This window comes from Microtus oregoni, unplaced genomic scaffold (genome assembly GCF_018167655.1).
Source record: "Microtus oregoni isolate MIOR12 unplaced genomic scaffold, Mior012 000016F_ref0000370, whole genome shotgun sequence".
NCBI lineage: Eukaryota > Metazoa > Chordata > Mammalia > Rodentia > Cricetidae > Microtus > Microtus oregoni.
Genome location: NW_024543075.1, coordinates 35,545,549 through 35,565,904, shown reverse-complemented (window position 1 = coordinate 35,565,904; position 20,356 = coordinate 35,545,549). Strand labels below are relative to the sequence as shown.

Sequence of the window (20,356 nt, the reverse complement as noted above, 5' to 3'; positions counted from 1 at the left end):
CCTGCCCTGAGTTCCTGGGTCTTCTCCAAAGTCAGCCAGTCAACCTTCCTTTTGAGAGTATGAGAATTGAAGTTTAACACATCTTGACGATACACCAGCAGGGTACTTGTCTGCTCACCCCACATCCAATCCAACAAAGCCTCTGCCTCTAAGCAACTATGGAGTCCTCCCCCCCCCCCCTCTCTCTCTCTCCCAGGTGACACTCACCTCTTTGAGCACTCCCCGGAATGCTCAATCCTTCCTCAAAGTGCTAACCTGAACCTGTCTCTCCTCTAGGATCCCTCTGTGACTTTTCAGGCTCTAAGGAAAGATGTAGTTCTCTTGGGTGTCACCTCTCAACTACGAAGCTTTGCAGAATCAGCAGGTCCCTGCAACTAACTTCACAGGGAACACGTGTCTTGAAAACAGCTCTGAGAAGTCAGGTACCACTTGCTTTTCCTGCCGGGTCACATGATGTAGTCAATATGATGTCTGTCTGGTGTTCTACAGGCCATCCAAATGGCCACAACCTCTCTGGATAATGCCCGAAGCCAAGGGAGTTAACACAGCTCTAGTGCCAAATTAAAGACTGTTGTCTTTTCCACATGAATGCCAGATGTGTCTACTCTTCTTCCATTGGAGTACATAAGAACACATATGGAAGTTCCAGGCATCCAATGCTCACCCTCTGCCAGAGCACCCCTTCAAAGTAAGAGTCATAGTGAAAGGTGAAACTGGTAGAGATGCCCTGATCATGCCCTAGAGTCTAGACCCTTGGTTCAAAAAATCAAGAGAAGCGTAAGATAAATTGAATTCTCTTGCGCTCTGGAGGGCACATCCCACTAAGAATTCTGTGGGGTCATAGAAACCTGTCAGCTTGCAGTGAGGCCTCTCCCAGAGGCACAGGTGGCTTGGTACTGGGCTCTTAAGATGTAACAAGCCCTATGTGCTGGAAGTAGGAAATATGATACAACATGGATCTCTCTGTTTGTACACCCCAGCAAAAGCCACTAGCAAAGTCCCTGGGATCTAGAGAGAAGCTGGGCCATCTGCAGCAGGAGCTTTTTAAGAAACAGCTCCTGACACATGACTAGGCCCTCCTTTTAACATCTTAACTATAAAGTGTCAGGATATCCAGAACTGCCTGTTACGAACTGCCAAGGTAGAAATGGTGCCCGGCTTGTTTGCTGATGGCTAAGTAGAGGGCCCAAAATGGACAGCGGCCACATGTCAGAGAGCAGCCACATGACAGACAGAGGCCACATGACCGGCAGCGGCTACACGACAGACAGGCAGCGGCCACACGACAGACAGGCAGCGGCCACATGACCGGCAGCAGCTACACGACAGACAGGCAGCGGCCACACGACAGACAGGCAGCGGCCACACGACAGACAGACAGAGGCCACATGACCGGCAGCGGCTACACGACAGACAGGCAGCGGCCACACGACAGACAGGCAGCGGCCACATGACAGGCAGCGGCCACACGACAGACAGACAGCGGCCACACGACAGACAGACAGCGGCCACACGACAGACAGACAGCGGCTACACGACCGACAGCGTGTACACATGACAGCGTGTCGTATGGCAGCGGTAACACGACAGACAGCGGCCACATGACAGGCAGCGGCTACGTGACAGACAGACAGCGGCTACACGACAGACAGACAGTGGCCACATGACTGAGAAGACACAGAGCTGCTGCTGTGCACACAGGAGACTTTTCGCAATCCTGGGTCAGGTGAGCTCCGTGATCCTGACTTTGAACATGGGTTATGGCTTTCAGATCCCAGAACAGTCAGGCATCGGGAGGGAAAAGGTCTGGAAGGTTTCAGATAAGAAGATCTGGTAGAGGCACTTGGGGGGAATGGGGGAGAACAACACCTAGGAGGGCACAGAACATGAAGATTTCTGTTTCATACATCAACACCCACCGGAAATCAGGGCCACAAGGGAAAATTAAAAGCTGAGCAGACCAGCCATCCTGGAGCAGGTGCACTGAGCTCTGGGGACAGTAGGAGGAGGGACCACAGCCCATCCACTTGCAGCTGCCGCCATCTGACTTCCACATGCACAAGACATACGTGCCTCACACACATACAAAATTCATTTTTTAAGAATTTTTTTTACGTAGTGCACATTTTGCTTGCCTGCATTGCGCACATGCACGAAGGGCAAGCCTGCTGCTTGTGGAGGTCAGAAGAAGGCATAGAATCCCATGGAACTGGATGGAGGTAAGTCACCATGTGGGTGCTGGAAACTGAACCTGGGTCCTCTGTCAGAGCAACAAGTGCTCTTAACTTCTAAGCCACCTCTCCAGCCCCTAATAATTAATTTAAAAATGCTAAAATTAAAAAAGTCTAGCAGTTGTAAAGAGGGAGAGCAGTGGGAGCAGGAGGAGAGGTGGGCATGTAGTTGGGGCTGTGTGTAATTACAAGGTACCCATCTTTTAGTACTCACTGAGACTGAGCTCATCTGCTTGTTTTCTCACCCAGAAATCCTGGCATGTGGGAAGGAAAGCATGGGATGAGAGCAGGTGCAGATGCGGAGGCAGGCAGGGCTGTGTGCTAGGATCCTTGCTTACCCAGGGCTGCTACAGGGCCTGACAGCCCCGCCCAGAGTACAAATAACTCAAGCATCCTTGAAATCCTGAGGTACCAGGTATGGCTACTGTTACCTCACCGCTCATTCCAGGGATGAGGAAAGCACAGCCAGACACTCACAGCAGAACCAGCTCTTAGAAGAAGCGGAAAAGTCCTAACTCAGGAAACCTTCACACCCACCTTCTCAGCAACTCTCTCTGCTGGGGGCTGACCCAGGCCACCGACTCCCTCACTGAAACTAACGGCTGAGTTCTGGTTGCTGTGCCTGCCGTCCATCTGTCCGTCAGTCCACCCACCCAACCCTCTCTGCTCTTTACTATGGATAACCAGTTGCTCCAAGCTCCTGTTGCTGCACCTCCCCCACCATAACTATAACCTGAACTAAATCAACCTTTCCCCCTAAGCTGCTTCTTTCCTGATAGACAGTGTTCAACCAGGGCCTTCAGTTACAAGTGTGTCTGTGATCTGCAGACACATGTAGCGAGCTGCGTGGAGCCACATCTGATAATCAGCTCCTAATTATGGCTAAGAACTGACTATGCTATTATCACGCAATGATTGTCAGCTGCTTGCATATGCGTGGACCTGTGGGCAGTGCCCACCTGACAATCCAGGGTTGGTAGCCCATGCCTTTTTAAGGGCTGGGAGAGGTTTGCCCAGAGAGAGGGGAAGAGAAAAAAGGTCCTGAATAAACTGCTAGCAAGAAGAGCTCCGGGTGTTGCGTCTTCCTTGCGGGTCGAGGTAGAGCCGCAACAGTTGGTGGCCCGTACGGGGAACCTCCAAACCTCTCTCCATGGAGCCCAGAACTTGCTGCAGTCAGGGGGTGCACCAGTAAATCCTCAGGTAAACATTGGGGATCCGTGAAAAAAAGCGGGTTTTATGCTCTCACCTGTAAAAAAGGGAGAGCGGGAAAGCAGAGCCACGACCAAAGTGGACGGGTCAAAGTGAGACTAAAAGGAAGAATGGGATTTTAGAATGGGCGCTTCAACATCACACCTGATTTTTCTGGCTCTTAACGAGCTGTTATGGAGTGCATTGGAGAGGTTTTTGGCTGAATGTGACACAATTGCTCCTTGGTTTGCTGTCTCTGGCAATCTTAATGTGTCATCCTGGGACAAGCTTGGTAGAGATCTGGATTTTGCTGCTGAACAAGGTACGCTAAGGAAGGGAGTTAGATTCGTGTTGTTTGAATTACCGAGACCTCCTGAGTTTGCAGTGGAGTGTGAGCAGCTGCGGCTTCAAGGCTGTAAACACCCGGGACCTGCCTCAGGGCACAGAAGCCAGGCCTCCACCTTACAGCTCCGTGGGGAAGTGGAGTCTCGCCTCTGCCCGAGCTCGGCTAGAAAATGGCAGTAAATTGCAGTAAAAACCTGGAAGAATGCAACGTCCCCGCTCAGCAGGAAGTAGCCAGACAGACAACGCCCAAATTCCCTAAAACAGGGTTTAAGCGGGGCCCTTTCAGAGCCGAAGCAGGATCAGCTGGGCTGCTAGGGAAGCCAAAGAGGTGCACGAGGGAGAAGGTGTCTTCCATGCACTCAGCTGACAAGAATAAATGAGCCACGGGGGTATGGCAGTTGGGGTATGTTATTTAGGGGACTGCTGAAGGAGCAGTGGTTTCTGACTGCTCCTGGGGTCATGGCAAAGCCACTCCTAATGACAGGAGCAGGCAGAGGAAAGCCAGGGAGGGGAAAGCAAGATTGCCTCCCCTTCCTCTCCTCTGTGCTGGCCCCTCTGCTACCAGTTCTGACTGCCCTTGCTGCCGCCGCAAGCACAGCCACAGCTGTGGCCATGACTCAGATGTCCTCTGGCAATTGGCTCAGCTTGACTGTAAATGGAAGTATCTGGGGCTGTGTGTGATATGAAAAATTTAAAGAATTGTCTAGGTAATTGGTCTGGTGAATTCGAACAACAACTGAAAAAACTGAGAGTGACGATGGTGACTGTGAACTCCAAACGCATGGATACCAGCCTGGCAGAAGAACTATCTTCCTGGATCACTCCATGGATCATCTGAGGGAGTGGGCGGGAATAAGAGCCCTAACAAGCTTAATGGTGCTTGCCTCCCTGGTATGCCTATGGTGCATTTGTCACATAAGGGTTTCACAGCATTGCAATGCAGTTGTGATCATTCAGGCCTTCATGGTCATTGAAGCAGGACAGTCCCCTCAAGCTTGGTTATCTATATTTGAGCACAGGATGCGAGGCTAGCGCACTGCACTTGAGGTAAGCATATTATCAGCCTCAAGAAGAGCAAGTCGGATTGCATGTGGGTTGGTGTCTAACTCCCTCTATAAAAGGACACTGGACAGGTCTAGTGTTCTCTGAGTGGATGACACCTGGACAGACACTAGTACATGTTCTATTTTTAACAGAGATCAGACCTCTACTCTTACCTGTTGCTTTACAAAAAAGGGGGAACTGTAGCGAGCTGCATGGAGCCACATCTGATAACCAGCTCCTAATTATGGCTAAGACCTGACTTATGCTATTATCATGCAATGATTGTCAGCTGCTTGCATATGCGTGGACTTATGGGCAGTGCCCACCTGACAACCCGGGGTTGGTAGCCCATGCCTTTTTAAGGGCTGGGAGAGGTTTGCCCAGAGAGAGGGGAAGAGAAAAAAGGTCCTGAATAAACTGCTAGCAAGAAGAGCTCCGGGTGTTGCGTCATCCTTGCTGGTCGAGGCTGAACATGACAGACACACGCTCACCTTCACCCGCTACCATTTCTAACTTCCGTGTGAAACAAGGAGGGCCAAGAGCAGGACCATTCACGGTGGAAACACGTGCTGAGAACGCCGGTCCTTGCATTATGTCTGGTCTCCAGCATGTGGAAATTCCACATCAGTCCCCAGATCTTGAGCATCCATACCCGTAGGTCCCTTCCCTGACCTTGTGGACAAGGGAACCCATGAACTTGCATCTCTCCCCTGCTCAGGCTGACCTCTGAACTGCTCCAAGCTTCCAACCCACTGGTGCTCCCTTACCTCTTGGCTCCTACTGCCCACACAGCATGTAGGGACCACTCCCCGGATACCTGCTGCCCAGAGCAGATGCCGCAGTGAGTTCCGATCCTCCCCAGAGTCACATTCCCACCACCATTCGCCTGAGTTTCAGTCATCTCTACACCAGGAAGAGACAGTATGTAACACAGGGAAACAGCAAGAGCAGACACTGGCACACACCTGACATTTCTTTTTATTACTTGTGTGTGTGTATGCACATACAGATGCGTGCCATAGGGCATGTATGTGATTAGCAGAAGTCAGTTCTCTCCTTCAGGACTGAACTCAGGTCACCACCAGCAAGCACCTTTACTGCTGAGCCGTGTCACTGGCCCATGCCTGACATAGTCAACCTTTATAGCATCCGTAGGATGCCGACGCTATTACTGGCCTATGTCTGCTTCTGAGGTTTGGGGAAGTAATGAAGCCTACCCTTGGTCTGAATCGTATGACCCATGAAGTCACTTATTCCAAACACAGCACACTTTGGTGAGCAAAGCCAATCAAGTCTCCCCTTCATAAAGCTGACATCAGAAGCAAATAGCCTTGGGCAAGAAATTCAGCTTTTCCAGGCCTTGCTTTCCTCCGAAACCTGGAATAATTTACACTTGCTTTGCAGAGTGTGCCTGGTCACAGCATGCACACACACAGCTGAGCCTCATGCTACCCTTTGTAGGGGGCCAGAAATTCTCCTTCTGTACTCCAAAGACACAGTCTCTCCTCTTTTCCTTCCCTAAGCTGCAAAAGAACTGAAGTCTCAATACGTAGCCCGCTCATGCCCCCTGCTGGCAAGACACCACAGCGTGGCTCTCCTAAGTCTCCTCTTTCCTTATCTCAGCTGCCAGGCGGAAGGTGGAGAGGTGCTCAGTCCAGGAGTGGCCCTGGGGTGGGCCACAGTCTGAAGATGACGTCATAGCAGGTGCCTCCTAAAGTAAACACCGCACAACGTACAGGTGGTGGCAGAGTGTGGGAGCCCACAGAAGTGGGTCCGTCCCACCTGGACCAAAGGTCAGAGTTTAAGCCTGCTCTTACTCCTTCAAGGTTATTGGCAGGAGATCTGATTTAGGTGTGACTACTGACAGGATATCTTGACCTAGGGTGTGGGGACTTGGTGTTTTAGGGTATTAAGATAGTAACCATTTTGTCTGTTCATTGTATCATAATAAGTCCTTAGCTTTCTTCCCCTCCTGTGGATTGGGGTATTTAAAGACTGTTAAGAATTAACATGGCGCATTCACTATTCACTGGACTGCCCTCCCAGTACTGTCCTACGTCTCTGTATCTCTTTTGTATCTCTGTTCTGCCTGACATTTCTAACCCACACGCCCCTACCCTGGAACGCAGGAACCGACAAATGTCGCCCCAACATGTGGGTACAACAGCCAAGGGAACGCAGAGCATATGTGCAGAACCATGAGAACACTGAAGAGAACAGTGGCTGATGTGAGGGCTGTATGTGCTCAGGCCATGCTTCTGGAACATTCTGACAAAGAAGCCATACTTAAAAAGAAAAATTTAGCTGGTTAGTAGGGTCCTAAGGCTCTCCCACTGTCACACTTGACACAGTAAACCCTTCACTAAAGAGCTTTTGCACACAAACACACACACACACCGGAGGACACACAAAGCCACCCGTGTTCTCTGTTCCCACTCAGTCTCTCATCATCAATCACATGACAATTTGTAAGGTTGGCCAAGTCTCCTCCTCCCACATCCCCCTTCATCACTGAATTAGCTATGAGAGCCTAAGGCACCTCGGAGGAAAGGAAGGTCCAAGGACACAGGTCCTCAGGGGGCTCCTAGGCAGTCCACAGACCCCAGCCAGCTGGGGAGAGTGATGTGGGAGTGTCATATATCAATCTATTGATTTCATTGGTTAAGTAATAAACAAACTGCTTGGGCTCATAGCTTAGAACATACGTGGGTGGAGTAAACAGAACAGAATGCTGGGAGGAAGAGGAAGTGAGGTAAGACGCCTCAGACAGAGACGCCATGCTCCACTCTCCCGGGCAGACGTGATTCAGCTCCAACCCAGGATGGACGTAGGCTAGAATCTTCCCGGTAAGCGCACCTTGGGGTGCAACACAGATGATTAGAAATGGGCTAAATTAATATGTGAGAATTAGCCTAGAAGAGGCTAGATAGAAATGGGCCAAGCAGTGTTTAAAAGAATACAGTTTCCATGTAATTATTTCGGGGCATAAGCTAGCAGGCGGCCAGGGTGCTGGGGACGCAGCCCCGCCGGTCCTAATACAACAAATGGCACCCAACGCTCTTATTACTACAGAGAGAGAGATGCAGAGTTTGGCTCTCAGGCAGGCCACACACTCCCACAAAAGTCAATGACCAGTGAGGTTTGTCTCAGGTGTTTTATTAAGTGGGCCATACTGTAGCTGGTTTCTAAGTTGCAAAACAACATAAATTTAACAGTAATAACATAGTCAGTTAGACTGTGACAAGCTTTTCCTTTTCTTAAAGAGGAAAAAAAAAGAAAAACATACTTAAAACACATAATGGCAGGTTAAATAAATAAGATAGATGAAGAAAAGACAAACTTGTTAAAACATGCTCATGTTTACTTCTGTGCAACTCTGTGCCCACAGGAAACATGATTTTCTGCATGACAGCGGCACAATGACATGTCCTGGCATGTCTCCTTCCCAAATAATACTGACCAAAAAAGGGGGAAGGCAGAGGAACAGATGTGGGGCTGACTCCCTTTGACTGGAGCACAGATTTTTCCCGCTCACACACCTGTGCGTGGCCCATGAAAGCCAGATATTCAGAATAATGTGAATATAGAAAATATTAGTTTAAAAACCATGTGGAATGGCCTCATCGACGTGACGGGGCAGCATGTGGAATAGCCCCACACGTGTGTGCAGGCTCAGTCCAGGAGGCCACAGGCTCCCAGTGCGTGGCCGTGCAAGGGAGGGCACCCGCTTCAAAATAAGCAGCGCCAACCTCGCTCCCTCTTCCTGTCACTCTTTCTCATGAAAGTGTGTAAAAAGCAGATCAGCAAATAAACTCTAAAATAGATTATTTTTTCCAAAAATCCTCTAGTTTTCTTTTTACAGTAAGTATACATCTCTTCTTGTCCCTTACAAATGCTTAGGTTCCTTTGGGATGAAGAGGCAGAGCTGCAGGGAATCTTTCTGGGTCCTGCTGCTGGCTGGTGCTGGGAGGTCAGATGTCAATGCCCTTAACGAGGGACGTCTCCAGTGTGATGTTGAATTCTTGCAGGGTCTGCAGCACTCGGATCAAGGAATTGACAAGTGTGTGGTCTTTGATCAGGGCCACATCCTCATACATGTGTGCAGTGATGGGGCAGTCGGCCAGCAAGGCAATCCAGTGGTGTAGGAGGTGATCTCTGCAAGGGTGGGGTGGTCCAGACAGGTCAAAGCCAGAGAAAAGAGAAACAGGACAAGGCCAAGGGGGATCCTTGAGCTAAGTCTAAAGATGATGAAGCTAGCACTTCCCCATAGCCCCACTTCCCTCCCTAAAGAAGCTTGCCTTCCGCTGGGAGCTGCTCAGCCTGAAAACAACCCAACTCAGCTATCCCTGTCACCTGACTTTCCCTAGACAACCTTAGCACATACCAGTTACTAGGCTGAAGTGAGTGTTCCTTCCCTCTGTCAAACACAAGTCCCAGGGGGAGGGGGGGAGGAGTGGGAGGCTGGGAGGAGGCGGAAATTTTTTTTTCTCAATAAAAAAAAAAGGAAAAAAAAAAGAAAAAAAACCAAAAAACACAAGTCCCAGAGCACTTCTGTCCCTCCAGCTAACACCACCAGGAAGAAATGCTAAGACACATTTCTCACGTGCCAGGACAGTTGCAAGAGGTTTAGGGCTTTTTTATGCTTATTTGTTTGGTGGGTGTTTAGTTGGTTGGTTTGTAAGTGATTTTGAGACAGGATTTTTTCTGTGTAGACCAAGCTGGCCTTGATCCATCTGCCTGTGACTCTTGATTGCTGGGATTAAGGATGTTTGTCACCACCACCTGGTGAGATTTAGTTTTTATGATAGCCCAGGATTGATTGATTGATTGATTGATTGATTGATTGATTGATTTTGTTTTTCAAGACAGAGTTTTTCTGTAGCTTTAGAGCCCGTCCTGGAACTAGCACTTGTAGACCAGGCTGGCCTTGATTTCACAGAGATCCTCCAGCCTCTGCCTCCTGAGTGCTGGGATTAAAGGCATGCATCCCCACCGCCAGGCTAGCCAAGGATATTATCATCTCCACCTAGTAGGTACTGTGAATAGCTTGTTCAAGGTCAGAGAAAAGTAAGATGTGCCCAAAGACATGAACCTGGTAACTCTGGTTCTAGAATCTACTTTTCATTTTTACTTTCTTCTATGTGTGTATGGGTATTTTGCCTGCATGTACATCTGTGTGCCACCTGCATACAATGCCAGGAAGGAAAGAAAAGGGTCTTGGATCCTCTAGAACTTTTGTTAAGTGCCCATGTGGGTACTGGGAACCCAACTTGGGTCCTCTCCAAGAGCAAAAGGTGCTCTTAACCACTGAGCCATCTCTCCAGCATCTTATTTTACTTTTGTGTTGTAGAGATAGTGGTCTCAATTTGTTGCTCATGATGACCTTGTATTTCTAGGCTCAAGCAATCCTCCTGTCTTAGCTTCCCAGTAGCTGGGGTTCAGCCGTGCAGCACAGTGCTCAGCTGAGAGTCTGTATTTAACCAGGACACCCACAGCCTCCAGTCTCCCTGGCCATTGTGCTCTCTCAGTGATGTCCACTCCGATGCACACCACCCATGACCTGAGAGCCACACGATTTCAGCCTTCTCATCACGCACTGCGGTCCTGATACAGGAGGGATGTTCTCCATCTCAGGCCTTGAGGCCCCTAACTTTCTTTGAAGTGTGCTTCCTAATCTGCCCTTCTCTCATCCTACTTGTCATTTCCTTCCACGAGAGCCTCATCAATACCACCCCTCCCTGTACTCCCTGGACTCTCCTCTCTAGTAGGGCTCACTCATGGATTCCTGCTGCCCCCCCCCCTTTTTGAGACATGGTTTCTCTGTAGACCAGGCTGGCCTGGAATTCACAAAGATCCTTCTGCCTCTGCCGAAATTAAATTTAGCTTTTTAACATGACAAGTAAATTTCCCAGTTCCACTTTCTTCTTACCACTTCCATACGGCCTAGGACACTCAAATGTTTATTGAAAAAAATAACTACTTGTATTTACTTTTAATTTCCCCAAGGGAGTGGTTTTAAATCTTCCATCAAAATAAGCCCTCCACTGTCCCTGATTATCTACACTCTCCTTCAGAGAGCCCCACAAACACACAGGAGACAGACAGAAGTAACAGCCTAGAGGAGTCCTCCCAGGTGCCTCAGCGCCCACCCCACACGGCAGACCTGCTGCTGTGATCTCAGGACTGCCTGCGGAATACTCCAGTCCCTGCAGTACCTGGCTCCCAGGCACACCAGCATCTGAAACTTGCCATCCTTGCCGATGTTTCGGGGAGTGTTGTTGATCGCAGTGACAAAGCGGCAGAAGTTGCGGGCCCTTGTGTGCCAGTTTTCCTCGGGAACTACATCATTCTGCTCCAACGTCTCATAATAGGTTTGTGCTTTCTCTGTGAAGAACAGAAAAGTGTGACAATGGCTCCCCAAAACCCGTTCCACAGGTCACGTGCTGTGGGACTCTCCAAGCCAATACAGGGAGCTTCAAGAGAATAAAACAAGTATTCTGATGTCAATGTGCATATTTAAAAATAATGTTTCTAGTTTTTAAAATTTATTTATGTAGCCCTTGGCATAAACATGGTATTTTTTTCCCTGGTCTGAAGAGACAAGAAAGCTCTAAGGACTGTGTCCTGGATAAAAAATTCTCCAGTAGGGACCACACAGAACTTGGGATTCAATAGTCTCTACTGTTCTTTTGGACCTACAGGGACAGAGGGTGAAGACTTGGGGAAAAGCCAGTTTTAGATAAAGGGTGCTTAGAATCTCTTCTGTCTAGAGCTCATAAAGGATGAGCATGGAGTTAGAGTGCTCACAGCAGTCCCTCCAAGAAAACCAGGGCTAACAAAGAGCAGACCTAACTGAGAGCTGCCTAATTTAGCTTCTACAGCTAGACTACATGCTACAGATAAGACCTCCATATCTACATGCTTTTCCCATTCTCGGATACTAGACCAGCTCACCCAGGAAATCCCAAATGAAGACATTTTTGAAGAGCCGGGGTGATTTAAATCCATGCTGGAAAGCTTGTTCCAGGGCTGAAACAAGACCACACTCTCCACAAAGCAACAGCGTCAGACTGCCACGCTAAGAGAGAAAACAGGGTGAGTGACAGGCAGATTTTAACTGGGCTGCCCTCCCTTCACTGCATCCTAAACCACAGCCAGGCCAGGATGAAGCAGAAGACCACAAGACTCTTGTCTGTTGTCCAGCACTAACCATAGTGGACGGCATACTCTTGGTGAGGACCCCCTGAAGGGCAGGTGATGGAGTGGGGTCACATACAGGACATGGCCCAACAGTGCACAAAGCCAGTGTAGTCGTCTTTTGGATAGACACAAGCAAATCCAGAAAAGACAGAAAGAGGCTGTGCTTACTTGGGAGCCCTACAGACTCCTTTCAGTCATCAGAAGGCCCCTGAGGAAGGAAGGTGTCTGCCCCATCCCTAAGAAGGTGAGGCAATGTTGTATTGGACTCTGGCTAGGCATGGTAATACACGCCTTATAATCCCAGCACTCAGGAAGTGGAGGCAGGAGGATGGGCTCCATAATGAACTCCAGGACCCAGAAGCCCTTGTTGATGACTCTGGACTAGCCACAGCATGGCCCTTGAAGAGCTAACAAGGTGACTGCAATGTCAGGATGACTCCGTTACTCAGAAGGCTCTGGGCTGGAGGACAGGAAGGCTCACCTCCTTCTCAGGTTTATGGAAGTGCTTCACAATGCCATTGACTGCCTCCCCAATGGACTCCTGGATCTGCCCAGTGTTCAGCTCTGAGAAAATCAAGCAGACATCCTTAAGTAGTCTCAGAGGTTACCAAGGAGGAGACTGAGGACACAGGGGATAGGCCCATGGGATTGGATAAGCAAGACAGTGGGTACTTAGAAAGGAGAGACTCTTGCCCACCTACTTCTGCAGAGAGAGTTCTTCCCAAAATCTTAAGGGCAAAGTCATAACTAAGAGAACTCTATCTCTATGCGATGTTGGCCAGGTTTACTTTCCATTTTACTCTGGGATTCTTGGCTTCCTTAAGAGAGCCATGACTTGGCTGTGAACGATCACCAGGAAAGGGGAGGCCAGAAAAGACACCTGCTCCCCAACAGGCACATGGAAAAAAGGAGCACATCAGATTCTTCTTCCAGGTCTCCAAGGCAAGAACCACATACACGTGATGATCAAGAGAGAAGGTGGTGTTATCAGCAGTGGTGGCTCCTGGGGCTGCTGCACAGCTGGGACTGGGACTGGCAGACATCCTCTACTTACTGGGCTTGTTGTTAGGTGAGATGGTTACAAGTCTCCGGATGACACTGGGGGACTGCTGCAGGGGCGGAGTCCGACAAGGCCTCTCATCCACCTCAGGGAGGGAGGTGAGGAGCTCCCCAACCAGCACTCGCTCCAGGCTTCCATCATCCATACCCTTCCCCAGCCATCGGCCACAGGGGAACCTGGAAGTAAAACAATGGCCCATAAGAGTTGCTCATTTCTCCAGGATCCTCCCTAGATGCTCAGCAGTGCCATCAACAAAGCCAATCCACAGAGGCACGTTACAAAATCAGACTAAGGGCTCCCCAGACTCTCTGTCCCACAGTGTGCCATCACTGGAACTACCTGAGTCACTTGGGTGACTTGGGACACGTGTCCAGAGATGTTACACGTGTTTATTCAGTTGGAAACCATCTTGTACCTTTCAAGTACACAAGGCAGAGTCAACCCTCAAGAGGTTCCTTGAGAAGCTCCTCCTCACTCACACAAGACAGCTCTGGGTGCACTCAGAGTCACTCACTTGTAGGTGTGTCCTGTGATCTCATTCCTGACCATCACATACTCCACAAGCCATTTGGCATACAGCCCAGAATTATCATGGCCAATCTGGACAGTGGTGAGCTTCCCTAGGTTCAGGCACTGAGGGAGTAAAGAAAAGAAGCCAGGTCAGAAAAGCCGGAGTTGAGAGTGGCAATCCTTGGCAGTACAAATCTGACTGGCTGCTTGCTGCCCAGCAGGGGCAGGCTCAGCAACTACAGGAGCAGAGCTCACAGCTCCATCTACTGCCAGGTTTGTCTCCTAGGCAGCTCATGGCTGAGAAAGAAGATGCTAACCTTAGAAGAAGACCAGAGTTTGAGGTCAAGCCACTCAAGAGGGTGGTCCTGAGGCTTAACAAATACCTGTGTGTAACAGCTGAAAGAACTCTGGGGAATTTCACAACACCCCACTCCACCCCAGTACAAGGAAGTATATGATGAGTTCCCACAAACTCTTTCTAGCCAGTGACTACTACAAGATTCAGACTCTTCCCTCAGGTCAGCCCTGGTCCTGGCCTCAGACTGTCTCAGAACAGGTCCTGTGCTGTCACACAGGCTGTGAAACAAGACCTCCACAAAGTCCTGCAGAAATCTCCCACCTCAGGTGTTACAAACTTGGGTCCCCACACTCTTGGGTTGGGACCCCCAGATAACACATACCTCAAAAGTCATCTCTAACACATTCCTGGGGATCTGCAGAATCTGTGTCTCCCCCAGTTCTCCTGATATACAGATCCATGGATTGGCGGTGAACATGGAGCCCCCCAGCTTCTTGCTTGGTACGATCAAAATGTGGTATGGAATCACTGTTAGAGAAGTCAAAGAGGTACTGGTGGGGATTGGGAATCTCCCACCTGATGGGAGGGACCCTGGCCCGCTCCAGGTGTACTGGCGTGAGTGCAGTACCTGCTGTGCACTGCACAGCCCCTGGCTGCTTCAAATGTCAGCCTTGCTCTCACTATTCCCAGGGTTATTGTCCAATAAAAAAGCAAGCCTATTTCAGTTATTTTTAAAAATTTATTTATTATATATACAATATTCTGTCTGTGTGTATGCCTGCAGGCCAGCAGAGGGCACCACACCCCATTACAGATGGTTGTGAGCCATCATGTGGTTGCTGGGAATTGGACTCAGGACCTTTGGAAGAGTAGGCAATGCTCTTAACCTCTGAGCCATCTCTCCAGCCCCCATTTCAGTTTTAAATGTGACCAACTTCTAACTGAATTCCCTCTCAGAGTACTTTGCAGTCTCCTGACCCATAAACCCTAATAACACACCAATAATGATCTTAGCGTTTACACAACTTCCACTTCTCTTTCGCAGGCCACAGAGAGGGAAACAGTCTTCTGACTCCAGTTCAGTGCTAATCCTATCAAGCCCACAGCCCCAGTGTCTGCAAGGGAAGATCGGCAAAGGCAGAACAAGAGCATGAGTTATGGCAGCCGAGCTGGGAAGCAAACCTAAAGGCTACCAAGTACAGAAAGAATTTTGGCATCAGACAAGGATGAGGGTTAAAGACCTTAGAATATTCTGAACTCTCCTCCTCTGGAGGAATGGAGAGTGAGGCCCCAGCAGGGACATATAATGCTCACAGGAATACAGTGAGTTAGGGCAGGGCTAGCAAAGTCACCTATTGCCACTGGAGTTCTTCCTGCTACTTAAGGAAGAGATCTTTCTTTTTGAGGCTACCACAAATCTGTGATGCTGAGGCACCACTCTGTAGTGTGTAGGGCAGGAGGTAAATGTAGTTCCTGGCACAATTATTCCTTTAGCTCCAAGAGCAGAGTCTGGAACAACACTGCCGTGAGAAGACAAAGTTCAGAGAAAACAGTCATCCAGAAGGAGCTACACCCCCTACTTCTCCCACAGACACAAGAGGCAAACAGAAATACAAGGAAAGCCAGGTGTGAAGGTGCATATACGTATTCGGGAGGCAGAGGCAGGAGGATTGGCTACACAGTGAGACTCTTTTTCAAAAAAAAAAAGACAGCAAAGCTGCTAGCGCAGGCCGTGGGGAGTGGAGCAGCTACTCACAGACGGTGGTGAAGACATTGGTGAAGCAGAAGTAGTCCACCGCGTTGAAGGAGAGCAGGTGATAGAGGAACTGCTCCTTCTCATCATCGCAGCGCAGGAAGGCATAACGCTTGTACAGCTTCCTGTTAGAGCAAGACATCCACACATCAATCCCAGCCAGGGAGAGGGGAGAAGCTAAGCAAGCTCATTCCCACAGCAGATGGGTGAGGAAGCAGGAGATGTCAGGTCTCAAGCTCCTCGGGAGCACTGTGTAAAGGCTGGGGTACAAGAAAAGAACTTAAGCTGCAGCAGGTCCAACGAAATCACATGCTGATGTTACTCTACTGTCACATGGAGTCTCCTTTGCTAAACCAAGGACTGGTCTGCAGTCCATCAGAGGTAACACAACGCTGTTGGCACAAGGTCTGTGGTGTCCATTCATTACCAGGCTACATCTCAAGCCTTCCACAGACCTGAAAGTATGAGTCAGAATACCGCCTTCCAGAGGTGGTGCAGGGTAGGGTCCGGCTCCTACCTCAGACCCAGCTTACAGGTAAGAGACAGCACACCAAAGGCCAATTCCTTTGCCTAATTGGGATTTAACAACAATGGTACCTTCCATAAAAAGGGAGATGCTGAGAGCATAGTGTTCAGGCCCTTGTCAAAGAGAAATACAGAGAAAAGGAGAGACAACTATTCTAATTGCCCACACTACAATCACCACCAGCTACCCACAGGTCCTAAGAAGGGAAGTGTTTGCCCTCTATTGGGTAAATGCCAATACATATAATAAGTTACTAGATGAAAGGATCTTTCCAGGAATTTAAAAGACAGTGAGCTTAGTCCCGCAATGTTTTCAGATCAAGAGGGGTCTTGAGAACAGCACCAGACAGATGTTCACAGGGAAAGGAAGTGTAGAAATCAGAGTGATTAGAGTTGAGAGCCCAGAACCAATCAAGTAGCAATAAGGCTGGAAAGTTAGGCCAGAACAAAACAAAGGAAGGCCCTACACCCTCAAGCTAATGACTTGCAATTTGCTTTGTTAAGTAATGGGTTTCTACATTGTGCCTTAGAAGTAAAGGGGAAGTACAGCCAATTTTAGGAACTTTAGTTGGTGTGGTGGGAGGTTGAAAAGAGGATGATGACTAAAATAAAACAGAGCAGCAAAAAAAGCAAGGAGCCAGGGAAAGTGGGAGCTAAGGACTCGGCCTCTTTAGAGGGCGCAGAACAGTGGCATCAAAACTGACTTTACTCTGGACTGTGGATGTCGGGAGAGGGTGGGGAAGATGTCAAGATGTTCATAGAGAACAGTAGTGACATTGCAAACCTGGAAGGAACTTAACCATGGGATGTGAAGCCTGCTTTATTCTCTCCAAGTTATTCCTATGGTCTAATGGAAATAAATGCAGGACTGGAACTCAGAAGAATGGGCAGGGCTACAAGCTGCAGAGATGAAAGTCACCTGCTCAGAGGTGACTAAAAGCATGAGTGGGTGAGATCAAGTGAGAGAAAGCAAGTAAGACAGAGACAAAGAAATGGCACATATGAAGAGACTGGAAGACTGTTGAAGCCAATGTTCTTCAAAGAGCAGGGGGAGAAAGAAAACAGGAGGCAGGGTGGTGAGATGGCTCAGTGAGTAAAAGGGCCTGTTGCCCAGTCTGAAATCTGAGTTCAACCCTGACACCTCCAATGGTGAAAGGACAGAACTAACACCAAGAAGCTGTCCTCTGACCTACACACCCTCATGTGCACACACATACACAAGAAGCTGTCCTCTGACCTACACACCCTCATGTGCACACACATACACAAGAAGCTGTCCTCTGACCTACACACCCTCATGTGCACACACATACACAAGAAGCTGTCCTCTGACCTACACACCCTCATGTGCACACACATACACAAGAAGCTGTCCTCTGATCTACACACCCACGTGTGCACACACACACACACACACACAAGAAGTTGTCCTCTGATCTACACACCCACGTGTGCACACACACACACGGGCACAATAAATGAATATTGTCATTTTTTTTTTTTTTGGTTTTTCGAGACAGGGTTTCTCTGTGGTTTTGGAACCTGTTCTGGAACTAGCTCTTGTAGACCAGGCTGGTCTCGAACTCACAGAGATCCGCCTGCCTCTGCCTCCCGAGTGCTGGGATTAAAGGCGTGCGCCACCACCGCCCGGCAATATTGTCATTTTTTAAGGAGGAAAAATAAAAGAGTAGAAGGACAATTGCAACCATACATCACACAGCAGTTTCAAGGTAAAGGAAGCACAACACAGCAGCAGGAAGCCACCACGGAGAGGTCAAGGTAAGGGGGGTGCACACTACACACCAGCAGGAAGTCACTACGGAGAAGTCAAGGAGACCTGGACTCAGAACAGGGATGTTACTTTGTTCCTCTAAAGTTTATGGCTCAATGAATTTCATGAATATAAGGCCCCCTCCACCTTCTTCGGCCTCCAAGCTACCAACAGTCTTAGCAGCGAGCTGAAAATGCCAGAGGTTAAAGAATAGTCTATCAAGACTGACTCTTTCAAGACGGTTCTGTTCCTGCCTGGGCGGGCAGTCAGGCACACACTTCACAGACACTGCTTGATTTCTTCTAGATACTCAACAACCTGCCAGAACAGCACTGGGAAAGGCACACAGTTCACCTTCTCAACGTAGGCAGACTTTAATAATCAGCAAACAAATAGATAACGTAGCATATAAGTGGTAAAGGAGGGACCAACAAATGCTATCGCAAATGCCTCATGAGGACAAACAGCTCAGGCATCCAAGAAAGCTCTGGTAAAGAAAACTTCTGACCAGGTCCTAAAGCAATTGGTAGACGGAGAGAGGATGAGACTGGAGTCACACTGGTGAACAAGAACAACGGAAGACACCTGCAAAGGAGGAACGCATGGCATGTTGTTGAAGCCCTGAGTACTGGAGAGAAAGATACAGGATGGTGATACTGAGGTAAAATACTAAAATGTACGACCTCAAAGAAAGCACCTGGGCCAGAGGAGCAGCACTCTCAGCAGGGTTAACGGTGGTCTTCTTGTGGAGTGAGTGCTCACAAGAGCAGAAGGTTAACATAAACCGAGATCACCCCCTGCACTGTGTCCCTTCTGCACGTGGGGATTACCTTTCTGTGCTGCGATGTAGCCAGGGAAGCCCTGGCCATAGGTAGAATAGATGTGGCTGCCTAATTTTGAACTTCCAGCATCCCATTTATTGTAAAATAAGTAAATCTTTTTTTCTTTATAAAATATCCAACATTGGGTATTCTGCTATAGCAATGCCATGTAGGCTAACACCAGGGGACTCGGCTGATGTAGTACTCTTTTCTCTCTCCTATACTCCAAACTGCAATCTGTGAAAGCAAATCTCATTTTCTAGTCACTGGAATAGTTTAAGGGTCAGAACATCAGTAAGAAAGTACTGTATACTGAGTGAATTTTAAGCTAATGTCCTCTTTAATAGGGCTAAAGGTTAAAAAAAAATAAGATTGGGGCTGAAGACTTACTAGCTAAGTAGTACAACATTTGCCTCGCTTGTGTAAGGTCCTTAATCTCTACCACCATCACCACTAACAACAACAACAAGCTACAAAAATACAGATGTTCTCTATCTGAAAGGACACAGGGGAGTCATCTGAGAGGCAGAGAAAGAAGGAACTCTTATTCCTGGGTTTGGAACAGTCTTGTGTGGGGGGGGGGGTCACAGATGCATGAACTGTGGGTTTGGTGGCTCTGGGAAGTGTGAGCACCTTGGACTCCCTCCCTATCCTAGTGGGAGGTGTGGAGGGAGAGGTTCTAGGGGCGATCTGAAAGTTGTGGGAAGGTTCAGTCAAGGAAGAAACAAATGTAACTGCTGTTCTGGGTCGATCGCAGACTCAGAAAAGAGATAAGGGGTGAAACTTGGAAGTTTCCTTTTAATTCGCCAACCCTTTGCTTCTTGAGACAGGAAAGAAATAGAAGAAAAAAATGCCTCATGACCAAAAGGTACCAGGAAGAAGAGGAGGACCCACTGGTTTTAGGCACGCAGACGGAGAGGAGGGGATCAGAAAGTAGTACACCTCTGCTGATATAGGGACTTTGTCCACAGCCGGGGTCTGACTGCTCGCTGCTGCAGTGACATGCTGCACGCTGCTGCAGTGACATGCTGCACGCTGCTGCAGTGACATGCTGCTCGCTGCTGCAGTGACATGCTGCTCGCTGCTGCAGTGACATGCTGCACGCTGCTGCAGTGACATGCTGCACGCTGCTGCAGTGACATGCTGCTCGCTGCTGCAGTGACATGCTGCACGCTGCTGCAGTGACATGCTGCTCGCTGCTGCAGTGACATGCTGCACGCTGCTGCAGTGACATGCTGCTCGCTGCTGCAGTGACATGCTGTTCGCTGCTGCAGTGACATGCTGCTCGCTGCTGCAGTGACATGCACTCCCCCTTTTTATCCCCTGCCAACCCTGGAACCCTGTTCTCCTCCAAGTGGAGTGGTCTTACTTGGTGAGCTCGTGGTCTGAAAGAAGCTGCTTCAGGTGTCTGGAGAGTAACTTCTTCTCCATGGACAGTCGAACCCATGCTCTGGCCTTTCCCACATCAGTTTTGATTTCCCCAATATTCTGGATGTGCCTAAGGGAAAAAGTGTAGGGTGGGGTGGAAAATGAACTCACTGTCATAGCCTCGCCTGTGAGCCAAAGAAAGTAGACAAGACAGCCCTACAACCCTGAGAGAGAGCCACTCT

The 20,356-nt window shown here is 49.0% G+C and overlaps 1 protein-coding gene across 3 annotated transcripts in view; it reads right to left on the bottom strand.

The window, feature by feature from the left end:
• Positions 1-7,948: 7,948 nt before the first annotated feature.
• Dennd5a (DENN domain containing 5A) overlaps positions 7,949-20,356 on the bottom strand; it is a 76,971-nt gene continuing 64,563 nt past the window's right edge. For 2 of the 3 annotated variants that reach the window (XM_041666340.1, XM_041666341.1), the window contains 9 exons: positions 20,116-20,244; positions 15,633-15,754; positions 14,259-14,404; positions 13,583-13,701; positions 13,063-13,244; positions 12,490-12,572; positions 11,763-11,886; positions 11,024-11,192; positions 7,949-8,963 (listed from right to left, as the gene is read on the bottom strand). In XM_041666340.1, the coding sequence (XP_041522274.1) occupies positions 8,780-8,963; positions 11,024-11,192; positions 11,763-11,886; positions 12,490-12,572; positions 13,063-13,244; positions 13,583-13,701; positions 14,259-14,404; positions 15,633-15,754; positions 20,116-20,244 (1,258 nt within the window). In that variant the 3' untranslated portion in view covers positions 7,949-8,779. The remainder of the gene's footprint in view (positions 8,964-11,023; positions 11,193-11,762; positions 11,887-12,489; positions 12,573-13,062; positions 13,245-13,582; positions 13,702-14,258; positions 14,405-15,632; positions 15,755-20,115; positions 20,245-20,356) is intronic. The other variant, XM_041666342.1, reaches the window with a different exon arrangement.